The 14089-nt window shown below is 38.8% G+C and overlaps 1 protein-coding gene across 1 annotated transcript in view; it reads right to left on the bottom strand.

The window, feature by feature from the left end:
- The window catches only part of ADCY2 (adenylate cyclase 2), a 205765-nt gene that overhangs the window by 175456 nt on the left and 16220 nt on the right, over positions 1–14089 (bottom strand). The window contains exon 2 of the mRNA XM_059477068.1: positions 9803–10000. Within this exon, the coding sequence (XP_059333051.1) occupies positions 9803–10000 (198 nt within the window). The remainder of the gene's footprint in view (positions 1–9802; positions 10001–14089) is intronic.

A 14089-nucleotide genomic window follows, 5' to 3' on the forward strand; every position in this document is an offset into this window, starting at 1 on the left:
ACCTGATGCTCAGCCCATGAGCACAGGTCTCATCCCACAGAAACAGCTCCTGAGAGACAAAGACACAGTGGTGGTCAGATCTGTCCTGATTTCAGTCCCCTCCCACTCTCCCTAAGACTGCAGCCGTCCTGAACAAAGCAGTACATCTGGCCTGACAATCTCACTTTTGATAAAACAGGTAAAAAAACACCAAACACCACCCAAGAGAGCCCTCATATAAGATCTGCAACAAAATAGCAGAAGTACTGAAAACTGAAACCTGGCATTTTACTAAGTAAATCCCATTTTATTTATAAATTCGTAAGATATGTGGTTGCTCAGCATGGTAAATAAGAGTACAAACTCTGCAAAAGCACAAGAGGCAAAGTTTTGTTCTACATTTCTACATCATGTCCAATCACTACTATGTGATCAAAACCACCAGCTAAATAATGCATCACAGAAGCTGTGCAAATTCTATGGATCCAGAAAGATTTTCCTTTTGTAGCTTCAGTGGCCACATGTCCCTGAAATGTTGTGAAACGCCATTCCTGGAATGTTCACATGGCTTGAGAGAAGTAGTACTTGCTGAAATGTGATGAAAACTAAACAAGGAGAGATGAGGAAAAAGAAATTTAGGGGTTCTAAAGCACAGATTCTCTTGCTAGCCTCTGTGGAGAAACAAGTCCTGTCTGCCCACATCATCAATGAGCACGGAATTCTTGGGCTAATTTCTAGAGGAAATCATAGTATAGAAAGAAGTATGACTGACACATTATAACGTGCATTTATACTGCACTTTTCTGCATTTGGGGCTTTGTCATCAATCAAGATTTCTTTCCAGTCTTCATCTGACCAAGGAAACATGGCTTTTCTCTTTTTTTTTTTTGCACACCAAGCCACCATTTTAATGGAATTTAATATACAAATTAATGTCATTCACACCATACACTTTCCTTCTCTTGTCAATCCCCTGGGTCATCCAGTAGACCTGGCAGTTTATCAACATCAGACCTAACAAAGACCCAAAATTGTAACTGATATTCTCAAATAAGTTTCTAACTGGTGATAAATTTCAGGTTAGTGAAAATAAAAGGCATCCATATCTACCGTTCAAAGACCATAGTCTCCTCCATGTGAAAGCCATTTAAGGCACCAATTTATATTTGTTTGTACAGGTTTGTTTGTACAGGTGTAAACCATATATGCACATTGTTAGGAACTGGCATTAGATAACATATGCAGATAATCAGAGTGTGACATGGGAGTAAAAAGACTTAATCCAATCTCAGCTTCATTTAATAGCAATAAAATACTTTTTTGTTTTAGCTCTTTTTGGAACGTTGAACTTTTTAGACATATGTATGTTAAATAAGTTTTATTTAGATGCTCACCTTTTTTACACGACAGGATTTTGAATCTATTTCCTTCATAACTTTACATTATTTGAAAAAAAAATTGGATTATTAAGGCTAACAACAGCATAATAAAGAAAAATTCATACTGTAGTTACTATCACATTTACTTAGGATCAGTTCAGTCAAAAGTACAAAAATATAAAAATTACAGAATCTGAAAGATAAAGCTATAATACTTTGCTTGGTTATATTACCAAAAAAAGGGGGGGGAAGAAAGCCTTGCCACAAAGATTATTTTTCTTTTTTGGAGGGGTGGCAGGGAGGTAAAACTGCAAGTGTGAACTGCAAGGGGAATACAACTGAATTCAAATTGAGCCCTCAGATATGTGAAGTTGCAACACTATCACTGTCATTATGATGCCAGAAATTGCTATCTATGAAAACTCATCTGTATCGAATGAGGCAAGAAATATTTTTATGAAGACTACAGCTGTTTGTAAGGCAAAAAAAAATACAGAGTGGTAACAAATAATAGATTTAGCAAAGGCTGTCTTCATTAGTAAGTGGGAGAGGAAGCAACTCTTTTGGAGGTTCTCTCTCACATTTGCCCTAAACCAGGTCAGCATCATAACAAGGGAGACAGAAAGGATTTCACAGCCAGCATACTACAAACTGCAGGGATATGGGGAAAAATCCTGTTAGTTACTTCCTAGATTGAAAGAGAATAATCCAAATACTCAGGTTCATTTATTTAGCACTACAGTTGTGCCTAACACTTAATAAAATCTACAGGAATGGGGAACATCCCCCAACAACTAAACTGATTCTTCTTATGCAGCTTGTAGGAAATATTTTCACCATCTATTTTATTATTTCTTTGTTCAGTAGCTCACTAGCTAATTTTTACAGCACTGGAAACCTGCAAACTGAATCAGATTTGAGAGAAAAGGCAAAAAATGACCAAAGGCCAGGCTCTATGATGACACACCCTTCCAGCACCCAATTCAGAAAAATAAAAGCATATAATATTATGTGCAATGGCCATGTAAAGGTACAAGCTTTTCCATAGCACACAGGTATGCAAGGTCTATCAGCTTAAACCAACAGACTAATGCAGTATCATGCCAAAACCTTTCCTCCTGGAAGTCAGGCAAACTGTTAGATTTCTGAGTTAAATACAATTCCAATGAAAGACATTTGCATGTCTTCCTAAATTAAACCTGCTAACAAGAAGTACTGGATAGCTGCTTCAGTGGTTCTCTGGTAGCTCCATCATACAAGTAATTGTTAACTATGTGTGTACTATGAAATTATTAAATGTTTATTTCCTGATGTCAAATCAATTATTAAGCACATAAGAAGTCATATGAAGGGCCTAAATTATTCACTTCCATTTATCACTTGGTCTTTCGACTTCAGCAACACCAGAAGAATATGATGATATTTAAAATGAGCATTGCTTATTTTCAGTACTTTCTGAAACATTAATATTCCTATTGATAAATGTTATTTCCCATCAGAGAGAAAAATCTTGCCACATTCAGTTTGTGCATATTTATCTGAGTCTTATATTTCTACTGTACATCAATATGTACATTTGCCTTGGTAGAGTTCATTCACATGACTTGCACTGCAATTATCACACTGCATGTAAACTATGCAATAATCTTGATGAAAACTATAATCAGCTCAGCCTTTGTACTTAATTGTCCCCTCCAAGATGAAAAACACACTTCAAGAAATGGAGTCAAGGAAAATAAACTAGCAGGGAAAAAAGAATTTCATAAGGTTCATTTGGTAAGTTACTGGATACATCCACTCTCTTCCACTTTATATTACATCAAACCTCTCTCAAAAATGTTATAATGAATGTCAAAAGAGATCAGAAGTAGACCAAAATTATTATCCCCTGATCTTTTAAATTCTGACACTACTTCTCCAGAACACTGGAAGGATAAAAGATATTTAGATAGCAAAAAGCCATAAACTTCTAAAATTCAGAAAATGCATCTCTTTAGCTTTTAGATGAACTTCATGCACAGGTCAAAGGAAATTGTCATATAAAACATCTCAGTAGTTTCCAGATGTTCTGTGGTCCATAGAAATAAAGAACTAAAAGGATGCTCCTGAACCACTGAAGTCCATTGTCTTTGAATGAAGACACTGACTGACTCTCAGCTAAGCACAGCATCCCACTGTAAAACCAATTAATTACTTTAATTTTGTCACTAATTCTTTGTCTTCCGCAGCTTCTCCTCAAATCTGATGCATGCAACCATGGACTATCTGTAGATGGCAGTCACACAACTCTCAGCATTCTTCTCCTCTGCAGATCTATACCCAAGTCAAGCTCTTCTCACCTCTCACAAAACCTGCCTTTCGCCTAGTGATCTTTGGAATAAAGGTGCCCAGAAGTTTACATAGTCTCATCCAGGCAAGGATTCATTTTAGCTGGATACTCTGCCATCATAAACAAGTCTTTTCTGGACACATGTCCAAATGACCCAGTGATCAGCCAATGCTTCCTCTCTTCATTCTGCTTGTCCTTGCTTCTTTTTCTAGTGATGAATTCAGTCTATAGCTGTAACTTCTGCTGTTAGTCCCCAAATGCAGGCACCTTATATTTCCTATTATTAAATTTCATCTAGCTGCTATTACTGCAGTCCTCAAGGTCAAGCTTTTCTTCCCCATAACATTGTGATCTTTTGCTGTATTAGGAATCCTTGAACTGGGTCATCAACAAATTTCACTATAGCAGTGACATTCAGTCACCCCTTCACAAGTAAAAAGCTCTAATAAAGGGAAACATTCTCCAGAGAGCTCTCTGAGAAATCCAGCCAGAAATCCTCCTCCTGCCTGACACCCTCTAAAGTCACACTACCTGCCATTTCCCCTCACCTACACGTGCAGTTACCTTAATAATAGTCATCTCCTTTAGCAGGGGTTCTAGTCTCCTGTTTAGAACAAAAGTAGATTTTGGGGGTTTTTTCCAATATACATTCCCTATTTAAAACAGTTATCAGCTTTTCTTCACTGCTGTCAAAATGCACTGCCATGACATAGCAAAGGTTAACAATGGCACGTTGGTTATGCCAACCAGTATTTCAGGGATCACACACTATGGTATTGTACTAATCTACTGTAGGAATGATTTTAGTAAATGGCAGGTGTGTCTAATAGTTCATCTTTTTCCTGTCTTCTATACAGATATAACCATACCAGACTTGATAAAACCACTTAAATGTCTTGCTATAAAGCCTGTGACTTTATATATCTATAAAAAGCATAAAGATAAAAATAATTTGTTCACTTTCCAAGATTATAAGTGAAAATATGGCATATAGTGGTGAATTGGGGGGTTCTTTTTTTTCTATCACACCTATTCCTAAAGCAGAGTATCATCTGCTTGGCAGTATCTCTTCCTTTGATACAACCCTTCTGCTTTTCTTCAGGTCCTTTTTCAGGTCAATATTCACTTACAAGGTACTGAACCATGCTCCTACAAGATTTGGTTCCTTGTTCAGGACACTCATTCCTGAGAGTATGATTAATCTTGAACTTTAAAAAAGTCAAGTCTCGCCCACACTCCAGATCCTGAACAAGTGCTATAGCATCAATTCACCCTCACTTTCCTGTGCTGCAGGGAGTTCACTGACACCTGCCTTGCTTTCCTCAAATATTAACAACACAATTTTTATATACTGCTTACCTATACAAAACATGTTACTGATAGTTTAGGGCAGGGCTGACTTTAGATAAGGCAAGGTGTGGAAATCAGACCAATGTAATTCAGGCAAAGACAAGTCTTCCCTTTCTGCAGTCCCATTGTTTCACCAAACTGCCTAATACAGGAGCTGATTACCACAACCACAGAAACTTTGTGTAGGCCCTCACTTCTCAGCACACAACAGATATCCCCAGGTGCTAAGACAGTATCAAAAAAAGATAATTGTAAATACTAGGGCATAAAATTTTGCCCACACTTCTTAAGCCAGGACTGTTCCAAGGCCCAAATCAAACCATTCTATATCAACAGACGAAAAGAAAACAAAGAAGTACTTTAAATTCAGCTCAAAAAGTAGAATTTAGGCTAAAATAATCAAATATATATTCTAAGCACATCACTCTGAATATTTTTTTAAAACCATAAGTGTCAAATTCCGCTTGAAGTAATTTCTGTGCTGTAACTGAATACAGAGGAGGAGGAACACATCTGGTGCCTGCACTGTGCAAACATATTTATGATTAAATAGAATTGAATACCAAAATCCTGCAATGATAGAATTCATTAGACTGGTATAATGCTGCATAATTACTCTTTTTTTATAACATCCACTGCACGCTTTAAGAGCTCTTTTTACCCACTGATATCAATGTGCTATGACATATTTACATACCCTTTGCATAAAAGGCTGAGGAAGTATTAGACATGTCAGAGGGTGACACAGAAAGGCAACTGTTGTACAATAACTGCACTGTCAGCAAAACAAGACAAAACTAATTTAAATTCATTCCCCAACAGGAAACACTACAGACAGGTACTGGATTTACATTTTGAAAGGAAAGGTGCTTGACAATATAGTAAGGAAGAGTTCTAACACAACAAAATCAATCCATCACTCCTTTCTACCAGCACTCCTTGCTCAGCTTGCCTGCCTTGCATTACTGGCCCTCCACCAACACACCATCCACAGATTTCCTCATGGACCTTGCTAAGTAAGCATCACCCTTGGGTCTTTCCTCACTGAAAACATCTCCACACATTACTGCTCACACCCTAGACTTGGCAGAAAGTTGCCAGGAGGCAGTGACTCTCTCTGAGCCCCAGCATGACTACCTTTGCTCTACTTCTTTCCCACCAACCCAGGTGTCTCATGACTCCTAGCAGGCAGCCCAGTCTCCCCCCTGGCTCATGCAAACTGTAGCACATGAAGGCTAGGATCCAACTTCCCAAGGAAAGGGGGGAAAACCAGGGGCTCCAATGCCACAAAAACTTGGGCTGACACCAATAAAGGAGAGTTGCCACACTTCTTTTCAAAAAGAAATTGTCAGGTACCAAAGACTTTTGCCATCACAGTTTCAATTCTTTTCATGTAAAGTGGCCCACTGTCTCCCTAAGGCACGCTCCATCTCCCTCTCAGTGTACTCATCATTCTTCACTGTTGACACAGAGCAGTAAGGGAGTCTGGACTAACTAAAGAGGTGAGCGAGCTACTAAGGCTGATGGTGCAAATATGCTGGCTGCTCTCCCAGATGGGTTAGGGATGATGGCCAGGCATCCAGTGACAATAACAGCCTTTGGATCAGGTTCAGCAGGCAATTACGGAGCCAGCATGGAGCTGGCAGACTGGCACAAGGGACAAACTAAGTGTCCACAGCCACACTGTCCTCCCCCTGAAAGCAGCAGCCAGACACCCACCTGATAACACTTTTCTCCAAAGCTGTACCTGCAACCAAAGAGTCAAGGAAATGGAGATTGATAAAAGCAGTCTGCAGGGACAGCAAAAAGATAGCTGAAACCAATTGCTATTTGCACTTATTTCACATCAGCCTACACGTTTCTAATAAAAAAACCAAAACAACGGCCCTGACCAACCACTTCATTTCCAGCCCTCTACTAATTGTGGGTTATTTGAGCTATGTGCCTGCTGGCTAAGGAAGAACTGCTCTGCATTAAATATACATTGAATTCCTAACCAAAATATTCTCTCTCAAATGGTATTTTTATTGTAAACAAAAGCTGTAAAAGTTCACACCTCAGGTTCCTTAAGACAACAGAGAAACACTACATTGAGCAGTTGCAAACTGCAAAGAAAATCATTAAGCCAAAATTTAAAAGATGCAAGGGTGTCACTCAAAGGGCTGTCCACAAATGGCAGGATAACATGCTCTGTCTACTAACTGTGGTATGAAGAAAATCTATCTTTCAACAGTTACTAGCACAATTAAGAAATGCCATATTCTTAACAAGCTTAAGATTCAGGGGACAGGAAAGTTATGACATTTTTAAACTCTCCTGGACCAGAAGAGAAGTTAGGCTGCAATTTGAAGTAAACTAAAAGTAAATTAAAGTAAATATATATAAACATGAAGTAAATTAATATAAAGCACTTGTTCAGTAAGTAACTGTGCCTGAACTGACTCTTCCATTTTCATCATTTTCTAATTAGTTAATGTTGACAGAGATATATTTGAAACCTAACTAATTTAAATTTTACATCATGTCTCATTTCTTTCATAAAAAGAATAAAAGAATCACAAAACCACTTCAATATGCCAAGTAAAATGGTTTAAAGGTTCACAAAATATAAAATTTCAACAAAGAGCCTGTCGATGGCCACCAAGGAAGGATTTTTCTAATTTGGTTTCACATACAGGAGATAACACCAGTTATGGACCTGCAGATTCTCAGTGCAGAGCAAACAAAACACCAACATCACAGGAATACAAGGCAGGATTTTACTGCTCACAGCTCTTTTTCAAATGTTTGAAAACATCAAACCTTCAGTCAGTCTTTTGAGTAAGGTGTCAAATTCCCAGAAACATTCCCACATTTCCACAGTTTATTCTTAACTGACACTAGGCAAAAGTACTCCTATACAAAAGCAGTCCAAAAAACTGCACTGCTATTCAAAGGAGAAAAAAAAAACAAAAAAAGCAGGTTTGGGGAAATAAAGGATTCCACTACAAGGAGCCACACGCCCTTGGACTCTCAGCAGTGGCCAGGGGCTACTCTCCTGCCAGATGCCAAAGACATCTGCCCCTGGGTCCAGGTGTTCTGGAAAAGCCCTGCCTGCTCTCAGCTGGAGCCCACAAAGCACTCAGCAAGGCAGCCGAGCAAGAGAAGCAGCTCCATCCCAAATATCCTTTTCTCCAAGCAGCTCTTGCACGCAAAGCAAAGAGAAGACTGAATATCAGAGGAGTTGTGTCCTGGCAACCTACAGGAAGACAATGCCATTTCCCAGAGCTCTACAGTCTGTCCTCCATCACAGGGCCAGAAACGTGCTGTGGGAATGCCTGTATTTTTCCTAAGAGGAAAGCAAGGCAGGACAAATCAGCACAGGCTAAACACAACTCCAGGACTGAGACATCAGTATCCCTCTTAGATCTCTTTCAGTCCACATGCTTTTGAAAATCATTATCCTAGCTTTCAAATACTAAAACGAAATTTAGTATCATTTACAATGAATAAATAATATGAATAACTAAATATTTGCATCTAAGATTGAAGCACAACATGATACAAATGCCAGTGAAAACAAATGAAAAAAGTAAGACCTTGTGAATTACCTAGATGAGATATCACAAAGACAGAAATACTCCCAGGGATTTCATGTTCTGATGTTTTTATTACATGCAAGTGTGATCTGGTTTGGTAGTTTAAACTATCGAAAAGATATAAAACCTAAAAAAACCCAAACCAGGTAGGAGGTTTCTTAGAAAATTAATCCCAGAACCTTCCAAGAAAATGAAAATATATAGTCACCCACAAAGGAAAAGGCTCCAAAATATTACCAGCATGCACCAGTAATTTTAAAAATTTATATTTATATTTAAAAATTTATATTTAAGAGTTTAAAGGAACTACTTAAAGTTCAGTATTTGCCCAAGTCTTTGCAAGATCTGAATAAAACGTCAGAGAATGTATTCCAAGTCTGTCTCAAGGACCTAGAGGGCCTTCTGGAGAGAGTAACACAATTTAAAGGTTAAACTCATAAAATCAGCATGAAATCTTCAGAAGACATATTTATATGTTTAAAAGACCTTTTCCATCCTTTGAAGAGTTATAAAAATATTATACGAGCCATATTCCCATGTAGAGCTGTTTGGAGAAAAGAAAATAATGTGACAGAACTCAGAAGAATCGATCAGCCACAGTGCTGGATATTGCACATCATTTATTGATGTTTCAAAAGTGCTGCTATTAGGCTGCAATTATATTTTGCTTTTTCTTCATTACAAAATTTAAAAAATGTGATGGGTACTTTACTTCCTCTCTACTCATCCATTTCTCTAGACAAGCAAGGAGACTCCCAGTCCTCTTTCTCATGCGTTGCTAGAGAACAACTTGTAGACCACAGAAAGCCTACACTGAGACCTCAAACATTTCAAACTGGAAAAGATAGCAACAAGCAGTGTTGAACAAAACTAGCATTTCTACCATGTTAACTGGTCACTAGAATCAAATATTCACTCTACAAAGAAGCTGGTGATTGGAATCAAGTACTCATCCTTAAAAGAGCTTAAAAATAAAACAGCAAAATCCTTCTAGTATTTCCTAGTATTTTAATTATGCACATCTCTGGTATTTATAAAGCAGATTGAGGGAGTCTCAGCATGCAACCACTTAGTCACAAAAACATTTTGTAAGATGTCCCACAAAAACAAACATGAATGCTTTTGTATAGAATGGTTCTTGGAAATGTACCCAATGGAAGTAAAATTAGTAATAATGACAGTCTTACCTGGTCCCAGGGACAGATGATTCCTCCAAAACACATAAAGAGATATCCCATGGCAACAAGACATACCCAGACCACCAGAGAAAATATACGAAGCAGCTTCTTAAAGACAGGTTCTACGCAGACAAGGATAAATATAGCAAAAAAAATTGCTAGGGCTGTTGGAACAGTTATTAAAAATGCCACGTGGTCTTCAACTTCCTGAAAACAGAGGAAAATTAAAACATAGTTAAAAACAAATGTACTTAAAGGTCAGACATCAATAACATTCTCTAAATATATTGTACATGGAGATGGCAGAAAGACACAACTGGATATCTAAAGCTAGTTATATACAAAATAGGATTTCTTTCATGGTAAGAAGCTGTTATATGGAGCATCAACCTTGTAACTGCTACTGTAACTACTAACCACAACAGCACAACACCTCTTTTACTACTCTGAGTTGCAGCAGGCTGTGAGAAGTGTGGGCAGCATGAGGGGGGCTGAGTTGGGAAGCTGGTTCCAAGCTCAGTCTGCAGTGGACCCACAGCCCATGGCCACCCATCAACAACTCCACTGCTGGCACACACAGAACAGAGAGGGGCAAAATGCAGAAGAACAGAAGCTTGCAAGAGCATGAATCTACAGGAGAACGAAACTGCATGCCCCTGCAGAACCTCTTCTCTGCCTGCAGACTGGAAAGACCCATCCCATCAGGAGAGGTGCTGGAGCTGAGGCAGGCAGCCCCATCTGCTCTGTAAGAGCCAATGCGACCACAAGAACATACTGGTGGAAGCAGCAGGGACCCTCCTGTGAGAGGCACGGAGGTCTGCCTCTGACACACTCCAGAGCTGTGCTGCTGCTCACTGGGGCTCACAGCAGGGATGTCACCAAGACCCTCCCAAGGCTCACAGAGCCCACTCCTGCCCGCTGCTGCAGCTTCACAAGGGCACCAGTGACACAGCCAGGAACAGTCTGGGCAATACCAAGATGGACTGCAGAGCGTGATGGCACTCTGCAATGCAAGCTGGTTTTTCACCAACCCTCACAAAATGAAAGTTCCCAGGGGAACAGAACCTCAAGCCACTCCTCTCCAAGTTTGATGCCAATATCAGAAAGAGATGCTCTGAGTCCGAAAGCGGATTGCAAGAAAAGGAATTCCAGCCACTCTAGACAGTATGTTGGCTTTGGGGGCATGGGCAGTAAACAAGAAATGTGCACCTAGGACCTTGTCACACAGATGTGGTTGGTTCCTATGGGAATGGTTCCATAGGGATGGTTCCCATGATGGGAGTGTTGGAAGGGAAGGATACTGGTTCTTCAGGAAGGAGAGGAGAGGAGACACAAGGAGGGGTGTTTCCTCTTTCCCTCTATGTCAATGCCCAGTAAGAATGCATGGAGCATCCTCTGCCAGGTGATGGATGAGGAGCTGAGGGCTTATAGGTTGGGTTAAAGGGAGAGGAGAGATTGGCAACATTACAGTGGGGGTCTGACACAGGTCCTCCAACCAGGAGGTTGAAGACTGAAGAAGATGAGGCCCTCTCTAGACAGATGGGAACAGACTCGTGTTCATAAGCCTTGGTCCTCATGAGGAAGTTCAGCCACCCCAACACCTGCTGAAGGGGCAACAGAGCAGGGCATGAGCAATCCAGGTGGTTCCTGGAATGCACTGATGATAATTCCCTTCTCAAGTGATACAGGACAGGCTGGGTGGGGCTTTGAGCAGCCTTTTTTAATGGAAGGTGTGCCTGCCCATGGCAGGAGGGTTGGCACTAGGTGATCTTTAAGGTCCCTTCTAAACCAAAGCACTTTATGATTTAATATTATTTGAAGCAAGCTGGGAAAACTGTAAATCACCCTGTACACAATGCAGCTGTCAAAATGCCTCACAAATCAACCACGTCCATAGCTCTATAAAAGCCTTTTTGACAGTGATAGTTGAAAGGTACTACTTGTTTTGATTCTCCTAAAGAATTTATCTGGAAGTACAGACTCTAAATTACACATATACATTTTCTCCTAGCAACTGCTTACTTTGAAATGTACAAACAACACCCAGAGCAAGGACTACAATATAATGTGAAGTAAGATTCAGAATATTCAATATTTAAATTTATATACAGCGCTTACTTGGAAGCTACTACACTAACATCTTAAAATGATCTAATGATGGGTGCATTAAAAGAAAATAAATATTAGATTTTCTGTTGCTGTACATGCTCAAAAGTACACCTGGTTGAAATACAACAGCACTATATCAAAGTACAGTCACAAGATCTTTAGTCATTCCCCAGCTGTTATGAATTCTAACAGCCTCATTTGCAGCAACAAGGATTCCCCAAAAGTAGGCACCAAATGCTACTGCTGCAACAGTAACTACAGACTTCATGCAGAAAAGCCTCAGACTCATTTTTCATGGTGAAATCTTCAAGAGATTCTGAAAGTACTTATTTGATGACTTGTAAGATATCTAAGCACAAAGTAACATTTCTTTTTCCCTTATTTGTAGTTGCTTCCTTAGTGCCCTCTTAAATCTTGTTTATTGATGGGTTTTCAACTTAAATAGATAACATTTTACTTAAAAGTATCTTAATATGACCTTTTTCATTTCTTATGTATAAAAGATTTGCTTCAATTAAATAAAAACTAAAAATTTACAAATAAATCTGTAAATTTTAAAAATTTACATTTACATACAAATTTTACATATATTTACATACATTGACATACACATTTTAAATTTGTGAATTTTATTTTTTAAATTTTCAAGTTTTAAATTTGTAAAATTTACAAATAAATTTGTAAATTTACAGACATTTACAAATACCATCAGCAGGTGGGGTGGTTTCTTTTGTTTTGTTTGGCTTTTTTACCATGATCTAGTGAATTTTACAGCTTGATATCTAGAGATACTTGCTTTAAAAATATGGACCCCTTTGCTGTTCCCATTTCTTCACTTTCCTTGCAGCTCTGCCTGCGTGTGCACTGCAGACTGGGACACACAGCTGCTCCCAGCTCCAGCTGAGGAGCACCCACCACCCTGGCAGGCTGAAACCAAGGGAAATGCCCCAATATACCCTGCCCTGCCTGGCAAAAGTCAGCTCATCTTTCAACTCTTCTTATTTTTAATTCCCTTTTAAATTTATCAAGTCATACATTTAAGCAACTTTCACTGCAACACTGACAATCACAGTATAAGCAAAAGAAGTGGCAGGAAATTTTACATGGTGATGCTAACCCTGAAATGCAAACTCTAAGCTTCCAAATATCAAATACACACACAAAAACTTTCAAGCTCTTGGGTAGTCACACTGGAAACAAAATTATGGCCTTACATTTAGGCACAGGGTAAGTAACTGCAAGAGTACAGAGCTGCACAGTAAGAGTAAAAATATAAAACCTACCTACTAGTAGGAAAAACTACTGATTTATATATTTAAATGTTGTGATTTTTGATCAGTTCCATCTCAGAGACTTGTTTCAGTTCATTGATTTAGTAAGTGGCCCAACCAATGTCAGCTCAGTCAACACCAAAAGCATTTAACTTCAACCAGGTGGGATTGCCAAACTCCTGTTGCAAGGGACAGGTGTCACAGGCAACAGGACATCATCAACTTCCTTGCACCATCTGTCACACAGCCCAAGTCACAGCACCAAAGGAAACCACAAACTCCTGGAGTAAGCCAAGACTGTGGAAAACCACATATTTAAATGATGGAAAACTGGCATTTCAGTGATAAGGATCATGCTAAAAACATACTAGTAAGAAAATCCAGATGCACTTCAACTGCAACTTTCTCCACACGAGTAAAAAAGTAGTAAAACTGCTATACTTTCTGGGAGGATTTGGCTTCATAACAGATCAACAATATTTAGATGTCTGTTTAGAGCACACGTATGCTCATGCAGCTACATATATTTATATGTATTCTATAATTAGATCAAGCCAACAAAATGATTGTTCCAAATTAACAGCTACTCAATTTTGTTTTTTAATGCAAACACTGATCTCAACACTTAGCTGAACTATTTTGATCACTAAATCTAAAATCTTACTTCTGCTTTCTCTCCTTCTGTGGTTGCCTACTACATAAATTGCCATTTCTATTGAAATGTATGCAAAGAAAAAAAAAAATATAATAGACCACACAGTATCAACTCCTGAGCACAGATGAACTCTCTGAGCTGACACAGGAAAATATCCTTCAGCTGTCACCACACCACATCCTGTACAAATTCTGAAGTAAAATTTAAATTTAAAGACTGAATAGTGTACACATTAGGCCAATTATAAAATACATGAGAAAC

The sequence above is a fragment of the Ammospiza nelsoni genome, chromosome 1, assembly GCF_027579445.1.
Source record: "Ammospiza nelsoni isolate bAmmNel1 chromosome 1, bAmmNel1.pri, whole genome shotgun sequence".
In the NCBI taxonomy this organism is placed as follows: Eukaryota; Metazoa; Chordata; class Aves; order Passeriformes; family Passerellidae; genus Ammospiza; species Ammospiza nelsoni.